Source organism: Manis pentadactyla, chromosome 4 (genome assembly GCF_030020395.1).
Source record: "Manis pentadactyla isolate mManPen7 chromosome 4, mManPen7.hap1, whole genome shotgun sequence".
Classification (NCBI taxonomy): Eukaryota; Metazoa; Chordata; class Mammalia; order Pholidota; family Manidae; genus Manis; species Manis pentadactyla.
In genome coordinates, this window is record NC_080022.1 from 89,179,185 (window position 1) to 89,198,931 (window position 19,747).

The 19,747-nt window shown below is 30.2% G+C and overlaps 1 protein-coding gene across 2 annotated transcripts in view; it reads right to left on the reverse strand.

Moving 5' to 3' along the window:
* The window catches only part of COL11A1 (collagen type XI alpha 1 chain), a 225,566-nt gene that overhangs the window by 148,195 nt on the left and 57,624 nt on the right, over positions 1-19,747 (reverse strand). The window contains exons 5-15 of one of the 2 annotated variants that reach the window (XM_036879053.2): positions 19,217-19,345; positions 13,099-13,251; positions 12,818-12,910; positions 10,721-10,975; positions 9,900-9,962; positions 8,720-8,761; positions 7,715-7,777; positions 6,905-6,979; positions 6,421-6,504; positions 4,263-4,319; positions 849-902 (exon numbers count right to left, since the gene is read on the reverse strand). In XM_036879053.2, the coding sequence (XP_036734948.2) occupies positions 849-902; positions 4,263-4,319; positions 6,421-6,504; positions 6,905-6,979; positions 7,715-7,777; positions 8,720-8,761; positions 9,900-9,962; positions 10,721-10,975; positions 12,818-12,910; positions 13,099-13,251; positions 19,217-19,345 (1,068 nt within the window). Of the gene's footprint in view, positions 1-848; positions 903-4,262; positions 4,320-6,420; positions 6,505-6,904; positions 6,980-7,714; positions 7,778-8,719; positions 8,762-9,899; positions 9,963-10,720; positions 10,976-12,817; positions 12,911-13,098; positions 13,252-13,501; positions 13,619-19,216; positions 19,346-19,747 lie in introns of both variants that reach the window. The other variant, XM_036879052.2, reaches the window with a different exon arrangement.

Sequence of the window (19,747 nt, forward strand, 5' to 3'; positions counted from 1 at the left end):
GGGGAGGAGATGTCACTATAGAGTGTCAGCACCAAGAAAGTGGGGTCTGTGCTGGTGATAGCGATGGTGGTTACAAGAATACATTTAGGTGCTGAAATTGAATTTTATGTTATAAAATATTTTAAAAATAAAATTAATTTAAAAAGGAAAAAAAATTAATGGATGGCCTCTTGAGACTCCTACAGCCCCCTCTGAATTTTTATTTGAGTATATCAAGAAGCACTTTCATTTAAAAATGAATATATTTAAAGAATTATCTTTCATTTTTCAGTTTTCTAAAATAAGTATATATCATAATGCAATTATATTGAATGTCTCTACTTGATGTGATTAAGGGGGAAATAATACTTTTAATTTGGCACCATGCAAATATAACCAAAGATCTTTTTAAAAATTTTAACTGACATGCTCTCAATTTCTCTAATTTCCTCAGCTCTAGAAAAGGTTTGAAGTCAGCTTATTTTAAGTATGTTAAATATCTTTTCTGAGAGAATATATCATTTTTCCTCTCCACAGAAAACTTAAAGGGTTTGAGACAAGGCCATTAGAAATACAACTGTAACAGTTCTGCTCTAGTCCGTACAACTTCAAGCCAATTTAATATTCTGAAAGGCCATTACTATCAAGTCTTCTCATGTTCTAGCTTATTATCTTTTAATATTGTTTAAATTAATCAAGTTATTGGCTGTCAACTGGCTATAAGGAGGGGTTTTTCAATTAAAGGAGGTAATATGAGCTTAAAGGCAATTTACGTAATTTTTTTATCTGTAAAACAGATGGCAGATACTTGAAGTACCCTACTAGATAAAATAAAGTAAAAAATAAAATAAGTGAAATCAGTTTTTTACCTGAGGACCTGGGTCACCACTCTCACCTTTGGCTCCAGATGAACCAGGCCCCCCCTGTAGAAAAAAAGTGAGTATATAATCATACATTTAGTAATTTCCTAGCCATTTTTATCTACCATTTTTACAGGAATAGTTAAATATATTTCAAAATCTGTTTAATCAAATTAGTATGATTTTAATACAGTAAATTCATCAAGTCCCTTAACAAACTATACATCTTTTCAGACTTTGACTGCATTCCAGTGTGTGAGGTATATTTGAGAGTTTGTATTTTATGCATACCTACACAGAAGCCAATTTCATGAAATCATACTGAAATTTTCTATAATGTGTGAATCATCAGAGCACTTCTGATGATACACAAGGAATTTTTAATCATTCCGCTGTGCTGTAGTGTTAGAGGCAACACACTTCTACTGAATCAGGTATATACTGAATCTATACATGAATGACTCAGCAAAATGTTATTGCTTTGTACTCAGAAATGTCTCAGACACTGAATTCTATAGCAATAGAATGTCAAGAACAGATGTTATTACTATCATTATAATTGTCCTAAAAGGAAGTCAGAACATTTTTCTCATATTGGTCTGTTTATTTCTCATGAGAGTAAGTCCTTATGACAAAGGCCTCTTACAAACATTTACATAATCAAAAAGTGCAACAGAAACCTGCCACATTAACTAGAAAAAATATAAAACCACTTTATAGACGTTTTGTGAATTTTAAAAATAAATACAAGCTTTTCGGCCCCCTAAAAGGTCTTAGAACATTAAAATTGAACATGCTGGTAATAGCTACTTCATGCCAAAGAAATATACTTGGTATGTTTAAAAAGTTTCTGATTTATTTAAGTCAGTATATATGAAATTAAACGGTGTGCTGAATCAAAACACAAAATGATTAAAATTATACTAAGTCTGAAAGTGTTAGGTATCTAGAGCCTCCTGGTGGCTGCAAAATACAATAACCATTAATATGACTCCCAAGAAATATGGCAAGTCAAGCAACATGAATATTCTAGTCTTGAAAATTACAGAAATGATGACTTTCAATCTTCTAATTAAGAATATTGCAACTAAATTTCTTCAAGAGAAAAATGGGCTCTACATTAAATCAAATTATTAATCATTGAATTGAAAGCAATTATAGGACAATTTGTTTTTAATTAATTTACTGCACTATATGTATCTCCTCTGGAGATAAAAGATACCTACTCAACAGATTATAATCACTTCGCCCAAACACTATTCTAAAATGTGTCATGAATAATTAAAGTAACAGAATAAGAATAAAAACACATTTTTACATTTCCTGCAAATTTTATAATATAGACCTCCATTTGTCTATAAAAGCAATTGGAAAAAACAATTGAATAAAGGAATTTTTTGTTTGAGGAATGTACATGTTTATGTCAGAATACTGATGTAGACTTTGTTTCTTTTTTAATTTTCATGTATAAAATACTTATAGACTCTAAAATTAACAGATACTTGAAAGCCTGTAATAATTTGATGTTTTAGAGCAAAGGATGGGATAAAAAGAAAATGTTAAAAAATAAACTATGATTTTTTTCTCTCACATATATTCTTTTCATGTATAAAGAAGCTAAAACTTCCCACAACAGATTTAAGGAATAAAATTAATTAATCTGGATATGACACTTAGAATGTGCACATGACTGTCAATGTTTTCTCTTTGCCAGTATTCTTGAGAATAACTGACCCTTAATGACGGTTTGGTGTAAACAGGACCTGCTGATATACTTTCATTGATTGTGCTCTTCAATGCCCTAACCACTACAGATCCACTAGGCTTGTGTTAGTCAGGATGATAACCAGGAAAATTAATTTGGAAAATATAGTTTTACAGTTATTAAACTGATAGCTTAAAATTAAGTAATATGACTGTTTCCAAACATGCTTCACCGTAAGAAATCAGCCTGGTGCCCTCATCTAAAATATAGTTTGCCAGTTTCAGCTCTGAACTATCATCAGAGTCCCAAATTCAGGGCCTGAGAACTTCAATTTTTAAAAAAATATACAGGTAATTCTTCTGCCCCCAAATCTGTAAAACACTATCCTGCTGCTGACTTTCTCCCACCATGTAAATTTGAGTTGTCCCTAACAAGCAATTAAATATTAACTCTGTTTCTCCCTTTGTTAAATGACATAGAATCTTCCATGTTCCTTACTATATTTTGAAACGTTGAACAATAAAAAAACATGATAAATGCTTGATAATGCATTTATGAATGTTTATTGTTTAAATTCTGTGGAACATATTGCCAGAACATGTATTCCACATGAGGTTGTATGTTTAAGTGTATAGCCCTTTAAAATATAGAGAATGTTATGAAAGGTCAAGATTAAGTCAAGAAAAGTATAAATTTATGTAAAACTACATAAACTCTTGGATAAAATACATGAATAACACTCTCATCCTAATATAATCAGTAAAACAGATTAAATAATTAGAAAAGTATTTACTTGACTCAAATTTGAATAGTTTTGCTACAAGTATCTCTTGGTAAATCAAAGATAAAATTTTAATATTCATAGTAATAATTCCTATAAATACCATATAATTCAGTAAAACATATTGAAAGCATATATTTATCATGTGAAAGCATAGTAAACTAGGTTTTCTATTGAAAAACACAATAGAAAATATTCATCCCATTAATTTTAAAATGAATAAGAACCCAGGTTGTAATCCTACAGCATTCTTTCTTCTTATGAAAAAAATATGGTTTAAAAGGAATCTGTGTCGGGGTTCTTTGTGTGTGTGATTGTTACATTGCTTAACCTCTGGTAAGTTTCAAAATATTTGAAGATATTTAGAAAAAACTATTAGGAATGTATCAGCTTACAAGCAAGCTTGTATGAAAAAATAAAACACCATTATTGTCCAAGAGTCTCTAAAAGATAAACTAGTTTTTCTAATATCTGAAGCACTTTGTGGAATGCTGGAGGCAACCTGAAGTTTAAACCAAGTATTCTGCTTCTGCTTCTAAGATTAGTGAAAATGTTCAATGACCTCAGATAGTTTTTTTTTTTAATGAAAATTCAACATAAAATTGTCTCAGGAATTTAATGCAACATCTGAATTTTAGCAACTCTAAATACTATGCAAACAAATTACATTGTTCGAGAATTGAATAATTGGATATGTGACTTTTAATTATACTTTCATTGTATTTATTTGATTTGAAAACTTTTCATTGAAACCTTTTCATCAAAATTTACTGAGGATTGAATTAAATAGATTTTTTAAGTGGAAATAAAACCAAATGTATGTAGTATACATACCCTATTTTCCTCAGTCAGAAATATGAACAATGCCTGGCCAAAGTTGCACAAGGGACTACTAATATTGGAATTTTAACATACATGATTTTATTTAGTAACCTACCACAGGACCCGGTCTTCCAGTTAGACCCATTGGGCCAGGTGGACCTCTCAGAGCAATCTAGAAAAAAAAAATCAAACTCAAGAACGTTCTCCAGGATGAGCATATTAAACTACAGCATTCATCGCACAAACTACCCTTCAATAACAGACGATCAGCACAGGTTTACCACCTACATTCTAGAAATACTGCCTGATTCCTGAAGAATTGCAAGTCTCTAGAGTGATAAATAATCTAAATAAGCAACAGACATTTTTAAACCATCATAACTTATATATAGTCTTTTACCATATATTATTATGATTTATTCAATGATCAAAGTTAACATATATTTTAGAATAAGAAATCTAACATCTGACTTTTTTCTCTGAAGTGTACTTCAGAATAATGTGTAGACTTCTCTTAAACATGTAGATGCAATTCTCATTGAAAATATTTCTAGAGGTGTACAATCAATAACATTTTCTGGCAATATTTTAGAAAAAAACTATGATGATTAAAGCTGGATAGCAAAAATTGATCAGAAAGTGTTATGATAATACATTCATTTTAACAAATATCATTAATGTTATATAGAAAAATACATTTAATTTGTATAATCATAGACATAATATACTGAATGCATGCACTATTGATATTGAATATTAGAAATGTGAAATTAGCATACTTGAAGAGCTGGAAGAAGTAGAGTACAAAGGATAAATATTTGACAGATGTTAAATTAGTATAGCGTGCTATTTTTTATTAGTGATCCCAAAACATGAATACTAAAAAGATTATAAAAACAGGTATCAAAATAATACTGTAATAGAAGTAAATATGCAAAATCATATTAGAAAAGTACAAGACATGAAAACAGTAGGATCTCCAAAGTTCCACTACTGACTCACCATGAGATTTTTGACAATATACTTCTTAATCCTTGAGATTAAATATCTGAAAAATTGGAATTATAATGCTTGCTACCTATTTCCAAGTAGGGTAAAAGGACTAATAAAGTGAGGAATTCAATGGCTTCATAAAATATTTAAGCTCAAATAATTACCTTAAATTTTTCCAAATAATATATAACTATAGTAATTATTAGTAAATTATTTTAAATGTTTTAGATTATGCCAAGGTCTAATAAACAAATATTAAAATTTTTCATTGTCTTTATACATGATATAACCAAATAATAGCATCTATTCAGATCAATAGACTTAGTAAATACAAACTGAGAGTAAATTTTAACCTTCACTTATGTTTTCAGATAGTTTACACACCCATAAATGTATTATGATAAATACATTACCACAGAAATGACTTATAGCACTCAGAAAATGGGTTTCCATATTCATATTAAATGCAAGCCTTTTATTTCCTTTTTCCTTATTAAAACCCCCTATATTGTGAATAAGTGTATTATACGACTTTAAATTCTGGGTCGATTCTTTTGATTTCATCATATATGTAAATCATAATAAATCTAATTTTAAAAATAGATAATTATATGTGTTATAAGTATACAGGTATACTTAGAAAGCTTTTAGCTGACAAAGGGTTATAAGCTAAATGGATTTTGTAAAAATAGTATAGATTATAATAGTTAGCACTTAGAATACATATTTAAAGGCTTCTTTCCTATACAAAAATTCCTAAGAAGTTTATTTTTTGGATTATTTGGGATACCTGAATAATCTAGAAGATTAGGAGGAAAAAAAAGTTTATTTTTGTCTTATTCTCTTTATTCATAAATTGAATTACTGATTTATGCTTTAGCAGGAAAAAAGCATCTCCATAGTTTTCTCCATAATATCCTAAAGCTTTTTTTTTCATTTTAACTCAAGCATGGTGAGTGCTAGGAATAAATCCATCAGTCTGTGAAAAAAATTTAGCAATTTTATGTTATGGTTTATGTGTTATTGCCAGGATTACACAAGACAATACCGCAAGTGTCAGTCACTTAACTTTAATATTCAATTAAAGAAAATATTCCTACTGGAAAAGTGGATATAATTTTAGTATTTTTCCCCATCTAAACTTAGTACACTATTCAGAAATATTTTGTTCATAATAGTAGCACAATCCAGACATACACACACACACACGCATGGATGTGTTCACACACATAATGTGACACAAAATTAGGTTATGGGAACACATGTTTATCCTTTCTTACCCGAGCCTGCTGAAGAATTGCCTGGGCCTGAGCCTCCTGAGCAGAGACGGTTGGTCCTTTGGAACCATCGCCACCATAACGAAACTAAGAAAAAACACAAGCTCAAAATTTGCCTTTGTCAAATACATACTTTAAGTACTAGATAAAAAACACTTAAAATGGTGGGATTTTACAAAAGTTCATGGTTAACTCCACCACGAACCATGACATCTAGATTCTTTTCTTTTTTTAATTCCCCTGCCTATTATGGAAGTTCTCAAGACCGTGTTTTGCCATTTCCAGAAGAGGCTCTGGACTCCTTTTACAATTTTAGATCCTATAATCTCCAAATACTCTGGAATAAACCATCATGAAGTTTTTACCTGCACATACTGCTACCCATTCTATTCATTCCTTCATAAAAATTCCAAAATATCAAGTCATTCTTTATAATATTGTTATAAATGTTGTAACAGTCTTTATAACAATGAAAGAAAAAACATACCGGTAACATTAACATGGTACCAGGAGGACCAGGTAGACCATCAGCACCTGGTAATCCAGGACGCCCTGGGGGACCCTATGAAAGCAAATTAAATTGCCAAAATAAATGAATGAATAAATAAATAAATAAATAAAAATAAAATTATCAAATTTATTAGAGATAGAATAACTTTTAAGAACTTTAGTTTACATTGACTAATTTGCATCTGTCCTCTCCTCCTTGGCTAATCTCCTTTTAGCAAACATACCTAGAGAGGTTGTATTTCATTACACTGGTTTTACATGATTTTAATAATCCACAAAGTTCTTGGCTACTTAAGGATGGAGAAAAAAGGGAAAGATATTTTTACAAAAAGTTTGGAAAGGGTCTATTTCACTATCTGACCCAGGATATAATCTTCAAATTTGACTTCAGGCTTATTAATTCAATCTATCAGCATCCAACTAAATACCCATGAGAGTTCCTGGAAAATGTCTGAATTTAAATTGAAGAACTAAATCTCATGTAACAGGTTCATGTCAACAGGGGAATTGATTGCAAACAAAAGCTTTCTTACTAATTGTAATAGATAATTGCATATTCTTTTTGTTCTTTCTTTTAACAACATAGTTGATTATATTCCCTATACTGATAAATGCACATTGTTTACCCTCACTTTAAAAATTATAGCTTGGAAAATTTACCAAAATGTTGCACAACATTGACTTCATGGACTTCTGCCACAGTGAGAAAGATAGCACCTTAAATTTGTAGAAGATGTATTAATTATTTTAATCTATGTTACATGTTATGAGGATTCCCTTCACTTACCCTCTCTCCAGGATCACCAGGGGGTCCAGTGGGGCCTTGTAGACCTGGAGGACCCATAAGACCCTACAGAGAAATAAAACATGATCTGAGTCAGATTCCTGATCTCATTAATATTCTGGCAAATTCATCCAACCTAAATCAAAGAACAGCTCGTTTATAGTTCATAAATATAAGCTTGCTTCCCAAACAATTGCCCTGTTTATCTGACAAGACAGCCTGTATGGACCACTCTGTAGCTAGCTCAACTCTCTCTCCATGAAGCTGCTCGCAGGGTGGAGGCAGACATCCCAAGGGAAACAGAAACGGAGAACACGCCAATGAAGTCCATGAGGTAGAAACTGGTTCCCAGTTGTTACTGAAGGAATGGTACCCTCATTCAATTAGACTTCAAGAATGCGACAGCAAAGTTGAAATGTAGAATCACTTAGCTTGGAGACATTTTTATATTTTCTTTTATTGGTAAAATATTTAAAGTCATAAGTATAACAGTTTCTTCAGATGACAAGAATTTAATAAATTTCACAAAAGACAAGATTTCATTACAAAGTCAGATCAGTAAAACTGCCTGAGATTAAAGACACACTGCATGGCATCAACCTTATTAGGAAACCACATGGAAGCTCCTAATCATTCCATTCAGCAAGTATAGATAAGGCAGCAGGTCTGCTTAGAACTCTCACCTCCATTCATTGAGATATATTTATATCTCTTTATTCAAAATAAGGATTTTTTTTACTATTATAACTTTCAGGTAGAAAGTTGAAAATGAGGGTAGAAGATGCCGAGATATTTAAGCAACAAAAATATTTAAAATAAAATTTAATTCCATTGTAATCAAAAGAATGTCATTTGGATAGCCAAATCAGAAAGCAATTCAAGACTACCAGGTCCTGTGACAAATGTTTGCATCTGTAATTCAACACTCAAATTAGTCTAAAAGAAATCTTATATCTCATATTTTTAAAAAACAAGACAAAAGTAAAAATAGTCAAGACATTTACATACCGCAGGTCCTGCTGGCCCTGGTGGCCCTTCAACAAGCATACCCTGTAATATAAAAAAGACAGAGAATCATTACTAGGGAAATGTAACACCTAACCTTCATCTAAGTGGATCTAGGAGAGCATAACATCCTTGCATTTTAAAAAGTGAATTCTCTATTCTTACCATATGCAACCAATTTTAAAAATGTTTGTATGGGAGAGGGAGGAAATAAAAATGACTGAAGACAGTCCCTGTCCTCAGAGCATCTTTGAACTAATTAGAAAGGAAATAAATATTCAGATAAGTACAAAAAGAATATGTTAAATGTTCTCAGGAAGGCAAAAAAGTCCTTACAAAAGAATTGGGGGTAAATATAACCTCTAAAACAGACAAGAGAATAAGAGAATATTTCAGAATAAGAATTCAGTTCTAAAAAGTTTATGATTCCACTGCTGAAAATCGTTTTGTCATTTAAAAAGTTTTGGTAAATTTTCATAGCAGGGGCAAATTCATTCTAAAAAAAAATTTTTAAAGCCTTTGGTGAGCATGTGGCATGCTTTCTCAGATTTTGGAGTAATGGAGTAGATAGCCAACAATGGCTTTACAGATGTATCTTTTTAATCTTTATCTTCCCACTAAATTAAAAAAAAATTTTTATGTCCTTGCAATATCTGAAATTATTTCATGATATAAAATTATTTCAAGGCATCTAGTTCAACATACTACCTTTATCTCTAATATAACAATTCTTAATGTAATGTTCTGATTGGGAAGAACAACAGTAAAATGTCTTTTCAGTAAGATTTTCTTCTTACCAATATCTTGAGTAGTAATAGTACTAATATAAATTTTAAAAATCACTTTGGAGTGAATCTGAACTACCAAACATATAAACCTTAGGAAAGTTACTTATAGTTTTAGACTCAGCTTCCTTAGCTGTACAATAAGATTTAGACAAGATACATTTTAGTTACTTTCAAATTCAAAAATTCCTTCTTTCTCTATTTTTTGGTTTATTGCAATATTTCATGCTGGAAGTGGCCTTACTAATTCACTTGTTTATGGAAAATTATAAATATTTGGACACCAGAGTTTTCACTGGTAAAACATGAACATACATAATAATTTAAGGAGAGGATGATTTATAATATAAATTAAATAGCTGTACCAACCTTTACAATGTATTTACACTGGTACTTACAGGTTCAACTACAGCTGGTTCTCCTTTCTGTCCTTTTTCTCCATATGCCCCATGGCCATTTATCTGTTGAGTGAAAAATTCAAGTAGACTGTCTTTAAGTAAATAAGACTATTTAAGTATTTTTTTTAACGAGGAATTAAATCACCTGAGTTCATTTAAAACAACATATTAAAATGTCTTAAAAAATAGAAAAATATTAAAGCTTTAAATAGTGAAAAATTAAAAGCAAAGTTTGATAAATATTAATACTGAATCTTGCATGAGATTGAACAATTTCTTCTTAAGGACATATTATAGAAAAATACAGATATAGAGACCTTAATTATTATTTCAAGACATTAAGCAAAAAGTGTCACCAAATTATATTTAATAAAATAGAAGCAAAAGGTGGAGGGCTGGAGGAATGGGTGAAGGGATTCAGAAAGTAAAATAAGAATAATAATTAATAAGAATAATAATGGTAAATATGGAACATTACTGGAAATTTTTCAAAGTAAATGGAACACAATAGTCTGGAAACCAGAAATTAGACTTCTACCCAGAATAATAATAACTATATTTTAATCTTTTCAATGAGAAGATAATTTGGAGACATTTCTATTTATGATTATACTTTCAAACGAAGACTCCAGTAGTATGGTTGAAATACAACTGCTGGATTCCCACGAGGAAGAATCTTTCAAGGTGTCCTAGAAGTGATAAGTAATCTTAAGTTCTATAAGAATGCAACCTGTATTTTAAACCTGAAAAAACATCAAGATGGATGTGAAAATACTGTAAAAAGAAGACATGCAATGACACAGGGCATAATGCTGACTTACGCTTGTTTCTGTGATATCTGTTTCTGCTGGAACACCTGGACCAAATTCTTCATTAGTGGGGCTTGTTGGTTTATCTTCATATTCTTTATAGTCATAAAAATCATATTCGCCTAAATCACCATCTACTAGAAGATCAGAGTCCCTGCCGTCTATTCCTTTGTTTTCATATAGTGTATCCTCGGAATTTTTCCTCTGGGAATCATAATCCTCTCCAGTTAGATATTCTTCAGTAAATACTTCTTCAACTGGATTTGGCTATTAATTTAAGTTGCAAGGAATTGGAGAACATGAAGTTTACTGTTAGCAAAGCAAGGTAAGCTATTGTCAATAACAGTTTGATGAATGTGACAGGAAGCGATTTGAAATGCTGCTGCACTAAGACTGAAGGCTGAGAAAGACAGTCTTCCAATAGTATTGAAAGAAATATTTTTGTACATTAGTATGTACAAGGAAATATTGCTTTCAAAACACTTTTCCCAATAAACTGCAAATATGCACATGGATACACATGTGTATTTGCTTGGTCCATTGAAAAAAAACTTGTTAGTCAATTTGATAATTATAGCTTAATATTTTAATAATAAAGTATGCATGTAGTGAAAGCTTTGCTTAATTTTTAAATCTTACAGGACATCATTTTGAAATTCAATTGTTGCCAGAAACAGCATGTAAGTTTGATTCTCAGTCACAAAAATAAAATATTAATGCCAATATTGAGATGTATCATCTCAATATTTATACTTAGTACCCAGTACATAGGGAAATATTATATCACCAAAGAGTTCTTTAAAGAAAATAAAATATAAATTGTAGTTCTCAAAATTAAAAACAGTGAAATAGAATACATCACTGTACAATGTCATAAAGAGTAGAGAATAAAAATATTCACTTAAAAGTAAAAATTATATCAATAATACTCCCTCAGAGACATAGAAAAAATAAGCCTAATATAATTTTCTTTTTCTCATAAGTAATTCCTTATTAATACATAAATGTGACATATTTATTATGTAATTTTTCACCATTTTATGATTTGATGAGGTTCAAATAAAATTTATCTTGCTGATTTTTGAATGTCAAATAACTTGTTTCCTATGATATAGTGAATTTAGATAATTGAGTAATATTGAATAAATAACTAGTATTACACAAAATCATGTGAGTGAACCATGTAGTTAAATGATTAATTTAGCAAATGTTAACTAAAATGCAATGTCCAATAACCATAATATTAGGTAAGGAGGATATATTATCTATAAAAGATGCATATAATTTAGGATCACAATATTACTATGTTCATAACTCTGAACTAAAAGCTGGATGAATTTGGGTGGATAAACAAACATCTTAAACAAAGATAGCCATTGTTGAAAAATAGTTAATTTGGACTAGATGAAACTTAAAATCTGTTCTCACCCTAAAATATTATTATTCCTAAAAATGTGTTTGAATATGATTCTAATAAGTAAATTACTTAGGTATTCTTCATACCAGGTATGCCAGGCATTTAACAAAGTCAAACTGAATTTTATACAAATGTTTCATGATCAAAATGTACACATAATATAAAATTCAGGAATACTGTTTGCATTGTACTATATGTACTTAAACAGTTTCATAAAAAGAAGGGAATTACTATTTTAAGCATAAATTCACTAAGACTACTTTTTCATGAAATGTTTGCTGTCATAAAAATGCATGATTATTGGACAGATGGAATAAATTGTAATTGTATCATTTGATGATACAATTTTCACATTAGAGGATTCTTCTCCTCACAGAAGGATCATGTTGTAAATACCCTTTATCACAACATGATGAGAAGCTTGCTCAATCCTAGGAGCAATCAAGAAACTGACAGCAGCCAATTCACTTTAATCAATTTAACGTTTGCATGAAGCAAAGTCATGCAAAACCTGAATTGACATTGGTTTTAAATGAACTGTTTTTAGTAATAATGAACCAATGTTATTGTTTTCCTAGCTCAGTAAAAGAATGAATCATCAGACTTTTCAGAGGTTATACATTCTTCCAGAGTGAAGTATATCAATAAATATTACACATTATGAAAAGCTGGACTGTGTCTATGAGCATTACCTCATTTGGTCCAGATGCACGCCTAGGAGCTTCTGTCTGGTAACTTTCCACTGTTCCATAGCTGTATTCTTGAAAATCTTCAACAATATTTGCCTAATGATAAATTCAAAAGAAAAGCAATTAATAAAAATATTAGATAATGCCACATCTATGGAAATCATGTTCTAATTGGGTTACTGTATTAGCCAAATGAATATTGATCTAGTGGGTTAGGACAATGTCTCATCATCAGAGATCTTCCAGCTTATCTAGGAGAGATCTTGATTGCTTTTTTTTGCTACCTTTACCCCTAGTTTGGCTTTTGCCGCTGCTTGATAACGTTTCTTCTTCTTGGATGCAAATTTTTCAGATTTAGGGGCTGTAAACTTTTTGGACTTTTCCTTTGAGTTAGTAGCCAGTGTCTTCATCTTCTTTTTGAAATTGGATTTCTTTTTCTGTAAGATGTGGTGAAAGATGGAATGGAAAACATAAAGTGAAAAGAGAAATAAAGAGCATGGATGAAAGGAAGGCTAAGCAAAGCAAAATGGGCATCGTTCCTTCAGGACAGCCACTGTCAAATAAAAGTCACAGTTACTGGTTCTTAGAAATCAGATGAATAAAAGGCTTCTGGTAAGTTTGAGGAACAATGGACAAAGGACGACAGACAGCAGGACACCATACACAAAGGTGCTACTTTGTTTTTACCTCAGTTTGTGCTACTGTCTCCTCAGTTACAGTGGGTCTGTCTGTTACACTTTCAGCCTCTTTATATTCTGCTTCCCCATACTCATAGTCATATTCCATTATATCCTCAGGTGCATACTACATTGCAAAGGAAAAAATATCAGGCAATCTTGTTAGTTGCAGGTAACACTATTAACAAAGTGGGAATCATCTTCTTAACTTTTACTTAGAAAAAAGGTTAAGAAATAAGGAAGTACTGTTATTTAAATGTTATTTTGTATTACAGGACATATTATACTGTCTTGCACAGAGTATAAAAACATAGGAGTGACAAAGCGCGTTTCCTAAGAGCAGAATAGTATTAGGATTGTGAGGACACTAAAATTTTGAGTATTAAATCAAACTTAATTATTGAATATTAATTCAAACATAGAAATTATGTATTTGGAAATAGTTGTTAAATATTCATGTTAATTCTGACTTGTAAAAATTGCTACATAATGCTCCTTTACAAGAATTTTACAGTAATTTCCATGGGTTTTTTTTTTCATTAAGCTACGTGTTTAAAAATAAAAATATGGAGGATAATATTTCTAAGTATCAAAGGATGTCATATCTAGTGTGAGATAGAAATAGGAGAAAACAGAAAAGGAGTATGAGGAACATGAAATGTGTCTATATTCTATTTGGAATACTGGAACAAATGGAAAAATAAAATGTAGTATTTATTCAGAAATTTATAATTTGTTACAGCCTACTTAAGATCAAATGAGCACAGAATATTTATAAAAGGTTAAAAGATTCAAGATTAAATCTATTTATACTTAATAAGTTATTTCAGTTTTTAAAAGTACTGCTTTTTTTTTAAAAAAGCATATCATTTAGATATCTTACCATTTAAACTGAACTTGAATTAGGTAATAGTGTTTTATACTAGATTGTTCTATATTAAAAGAATTTAATTGGAAAGAATTATGTTCCTTAAAGGAAAGATGTGTAAGAACAATCATACATACTGAATGAGGAGGAAAATAATGTGTTCTCCTTCTAATCCAAATAATTGGATTTGAAGGAATAATTAATAGGGCTTCCTATAATTTTAATTTCAGGAGTTTCTTAAAACTGTATAAATATGAGAAAAAATAAGACATTCTGCTCTTGAATCATTCTGAATGTTTCCACATAGGTTTAACTCAATGTGAAACTACTTTGGACATAAATCTATAGGACATAATCATATTGATCCAGAAGAATGTCTGATTGACTAAAAGAAAAATACACTAAGAAAATATTAAGAAGCAAACTCAACAAGCTAAAACTCTAATATACATATAAGATGGTATATGATAGGATATATAGCATAAATATAGATAATATTATATATAAGTATATACTTTTTTTAATGCTAAAGTCAGCTTATGTGGAATTCCCTAAGTATTATATTTTATAAAATTCCAAATATATACCCACTAGACCAACCAGATAAACTCTTTTAATTTCCCAGAAAAATAACTGTTGAACACATCTTCTAGAGAATTGTGATCATTGTGCCTCCTAATAAGCTCTATTACATATATGATGCAAATGAGTGCAAATTTCACAAAGACATATAATGAGACATGTCTGTAACTGATTCCCTGTCAATATTGTATATCTGGGCCTTAATAAAATGCCCTCACTAGAGTGAAACTTTCTTAGATGGTTCAACTGAAGGTCATACTTAAATACAAGCATAGACATGCCTTTAGTATTTTTTGATTATCAAAACTGTGATTTGATTAAATTAATTGAAACATATTCATGATTTCATCTAACCAATAATAGTTTCATTATCAATGAATATATATTGGAAGCACTTCAACAAAGATTTGTTCAAAATTGAATTTGTATAGAATTTGGTGAAATAGAAAAATACATGTGTATATCACTTTGAGCATTTTTGTTTCTTCATGCTTCTGCAAAGCAAGATATAATGCCATCTATTTCTATGAAAGTCAAATTTAGCATTATTTAATAGTATCATCAAGCAAGTAAAACACCTAAATGCTGAATTTAGATGCACATGAAGAAGACATTAATGGAGATTGAATATTGCCTAGTGAATAATTTTTCTGTAGTTAGGTTCATCTGTGTTGGAATAAGAAATACTGGATTTATATCATTACTAGCTGCCAGCTTGAATAAGAATATTAAAAAAAAGATTTGTCAGTCTAATTTATGCTTTAGAGTTTTAAAATGAGGCAGACTATTCATAATCATGTGCATCTATAATGAATTGTAAAAACATAAAATAAATAAAGGTATAAAGGTCTGAGATTTTTTAAATACTCAATTTAAAAGCATCTTAAATGGAGCCTAATACTCAGGCATATATATAACAAAGTAGCCAATTAACTTTATTACCTTTATATCATGTTTTTTTTCTTGTAGGAGAAAACCTCTTCTAACCTCCATAATTCTCTCTTCTATTTAAATCTTTCCAAATGGACACCAACAGATTAGTGGTGGTTGTGGAATAATGGAGGAAATAACATGATTCCCTTCTTAGGCATTAAAGCACATCTTTTTCTTAGAGCTATTCAGGGGTGAAAATAATCACTAGTTCTGTTCTGATTTCCCCCTTTTGGTGGTATTGAGTGTACTTAGAGCTTTGCTAGTCTACATGAAGCTTTACAGTAAGCAAAGATTTCTCCCTTCTTGTTATGGAATATGTGGGTGCCTTAAAGACAGGTAAAGAGGAACCGAGCTGTACTCAATTAGATGAATGTATGAAGATGTGCAGTGATGGAATGATTTCAGCTTTGGTTTGTGAGTAGTTTAACATAAATTATAATATGTGAGGAGAAAGAGTCTCCATCTAAAAACGTCATACAGTCAGTTCTTATTTTATTAGTTAGAAAAATAGTGGCATATCTGTGTATCTATGAGAACTAGACTATATATGATAAATACTAAGTGCAAAGAAGATTAAGGTAAAAATATGAGAAGTCAGTGTTTTTTAAATTTCCTTATAAAATATTGTCTTTGCTTCATTTTCTTTTTTCACCTTTCATCCTTTATAAAAAATAATGCAATTTCCTACTGTATATAAGGCATTATACTCTGTGTAATATATTAAGAAAAGAAAGAACTATATAACAATTTAACATATAATTTCTTAGAGAAAGATAAACTTAATTGATGAGAAAATCCCCAAACCATCGTAATTTTAATATTAGTTACTCTTCTATATAAATGGTATTGTGTAAGTTCAAATAGAGCTTAAGGTTTGCTGATATTATCTCTATATTTAAATCTATCTGAATTATGTATGTCACTCTATGGTGATGATGTAGTGTTGTGCCAAACACATAAAAAATTGAATTTTAGGAATTAATTAGAATATGTTATTTAGAAAATATGAATTAAACAAAATTACAAGTTGGACAAAGCATACATTAATTTATGAAAGAAATTTGCATATTTATTAAAGTAATTAGAATAAATATGCAATATCATAAAATCTGTTAATGGAGAATTAAGGACCATAAAGTATGGCATGTAAAATTGGTGCTTTATATTATGCTTTATGTTCTTTATTACTGGCAAATAACATCACATTCCTGTTTTGTGTAGGTAGAACATATGTATATCAATTATTAAAATGAATATTTATAATACATTGATGTATTAATGCTACAGTGCAAAATTAATATAAGGACTATTTACTAATTTGGTTAACCAGTTCTTTTCATAATATAGAATGGTTATCTTATTATTAAAGTATCAATGTATAGAACTGGGAAAAATTGTGAGAGCTGATCTTCACAAAAAAACTTTTCACTTTGGCACATTAAATATAGAAACTGGTAAGAAATGTTATCAGTTCTTGCATCACCCAACTAGAGTTTCATACAGCTTTTATTATAGCAAGGAGTATGCTGTTTTACTCATCAAATGCTTCAAGTAAATACATTTTACTTTTCAACAGAAAGTTAAGTATATATTATCAATAGCTAATGTAGAAAAGGACTTTACTTTTAAATGAATTTGAGATGAAAATGGATTAAGAAGTTACTATTTTGCTTTAAGATAATGATCTTACCTGACATAATACCATTACAACATGGGAATATATGATGACAGGTGATACACCTCAAGGTGATATATTAAGAATACATACCTTTATTCTTCCAAAATCAGAGCCATATCTGTCACTAAAAACAACAAAACTTATCTTTCTTAAAACAGGAACAAAATAATCTCATCAATATTGAACATGTATCCTACTAAATGTTATAAATTTTAATACTGAATCATCATATAATCTCTAAAATATAAAGCCATTCAAACTAATGGGTATGTTACCTATGCTCTTAGAATTCAAGAAAACTTTTAATAAATCATGAGGAAATAAAAAGAATGAAGTGCTTGATAATGTAAACCAAACAAAAACAAATATCCAAGTAATTTTTCTTTTCTCTCATATTTCCTTTCCTATCAGCTTAATATTTTTATCCTGTTTTAAAAAAAAACAGTAATTGTAAGTCATGAGAAAGAGCATGCAACAGAATTCACTATTATACCTTGAAAAGAAAGGTAATGCCATCATATATATTTCAGCATTTAAACGGTAAAATAAAAATTGAATTCATATGCAGAAATAATGATAAATTAAAATTAAAAGGCAAGATCTTAACCTGTTCTAAATAATAAAGCTCCAAAGGTAGAGCCTAATATGCAGTTAGGAGGTAAGAAGAATGTTACTTGAGTTACTTTCAAACTTAAGGACAGTCCTGATGTTTTCAAACTTCTACTCATCCTTCTAAACTTTAACAATCTTCATCTTGAGAAAAAAAAAATCTATATATACATAGTTTTGCTCTCAACTCAAGATTAAATTCCTTCCAGCTTGTTTGCTTTTTAATTTCTGTAAAATCCACTTCAAAGGATTTTACTTAAAAATCTGGATGAAGGGTACCTGCACTATGCTGTTTTATTCTTTGGTATATTCAAGTCTGACAAAATTCCTATGGGTACACTAACTTAGTTGTATGTAGAATTGGCTTGAAAGAAGAACAGAGTCAACTCATTATGGTGAATTTTCTTGAAAGAATAGCCTGGAAGAATGGTTTCACATCTGAATTCCAAATTAAGTGGCATAACATCAATCAAAGTATATGAATAGTTTTAGTTACTGCAATCAGGTTACACTGCTTTTCATGTCAAATTTATGTGAGCAAATGAAATATATATACATATATATCAATGTAGCATAGCCTTAAAGAAATAGAAAAAGAAGTATGTCTAAATATTCAATACAACCTGAAAAGTTTAAGACAGCTCTAATGTCACTTTCCCATCTGCATGAACTGCCAAAGGTCTGGAGGAATGTCAAGTAAACCGGAAGCGAGGTCACCTTTATCTCCAGACTACGTTAATTTTTTTAATGCTAAGGGCAGAAATGGGGCTTTTATAAATTAGCTTATTCTCACTTCCCCCAAAATAAAATATGCTCATATACGTAGTATGCATGCTAGGAATCTCTAATTTAAAAATTTTTAACTAACGAAATACTTAAATAAAAAGAAAACTACACTAAACATTTTCAAATCACCTCCTCTTAGAAACAGACACTATAAAATAAAATGTATAGTTTGATTAAAATTGAGTAATTAGAGAGGTAACCCATAGAAGTACAATACTATGTCTGTCCCACTGAAATGAGCAAATCTGCTTTGATCTCATGGTCCTCACCTCATCAATCTGAGGTTCCTGAGCCTGAGCGGCTTTGGGTGCTGCAGAATCACAGTCGGGGCTGTAATGCTCACAGTAGTCATATGCTGCTTTGGGGTCACCTGTGATCAACAACTGCTGGATGTCCCCCTGCCGAGAAATGAACCTCGATGTAGTTGGTGTACTCAAATACATATATATCTACTGTACAATTTACTCAAGGTAATGTGTAGGTCATTTTTAAATATCTTAAGAAGAAAAATCACTTACAGTTCAATGTTAAAAATAGTCATAATAGGATCGAGAAATTCACACCTGTTTTACAAATTAGCTCTTAATACTAAGCTGTTATTCTGTGCTCCAGAAAATCTATACTATATGCATCCATCCATCCATTAAAAGTTGATTTTATTGCCTTCACTGTTTACTCTGTATGGAATAAGACTAATAAAATGTATGTAATAAACTGATAAAAATTAAATAAAATATTAAAACTGTAAATATATAAAGATGTAATGCATTTCTAACATTAAATAACTAAAGGTATCAGTT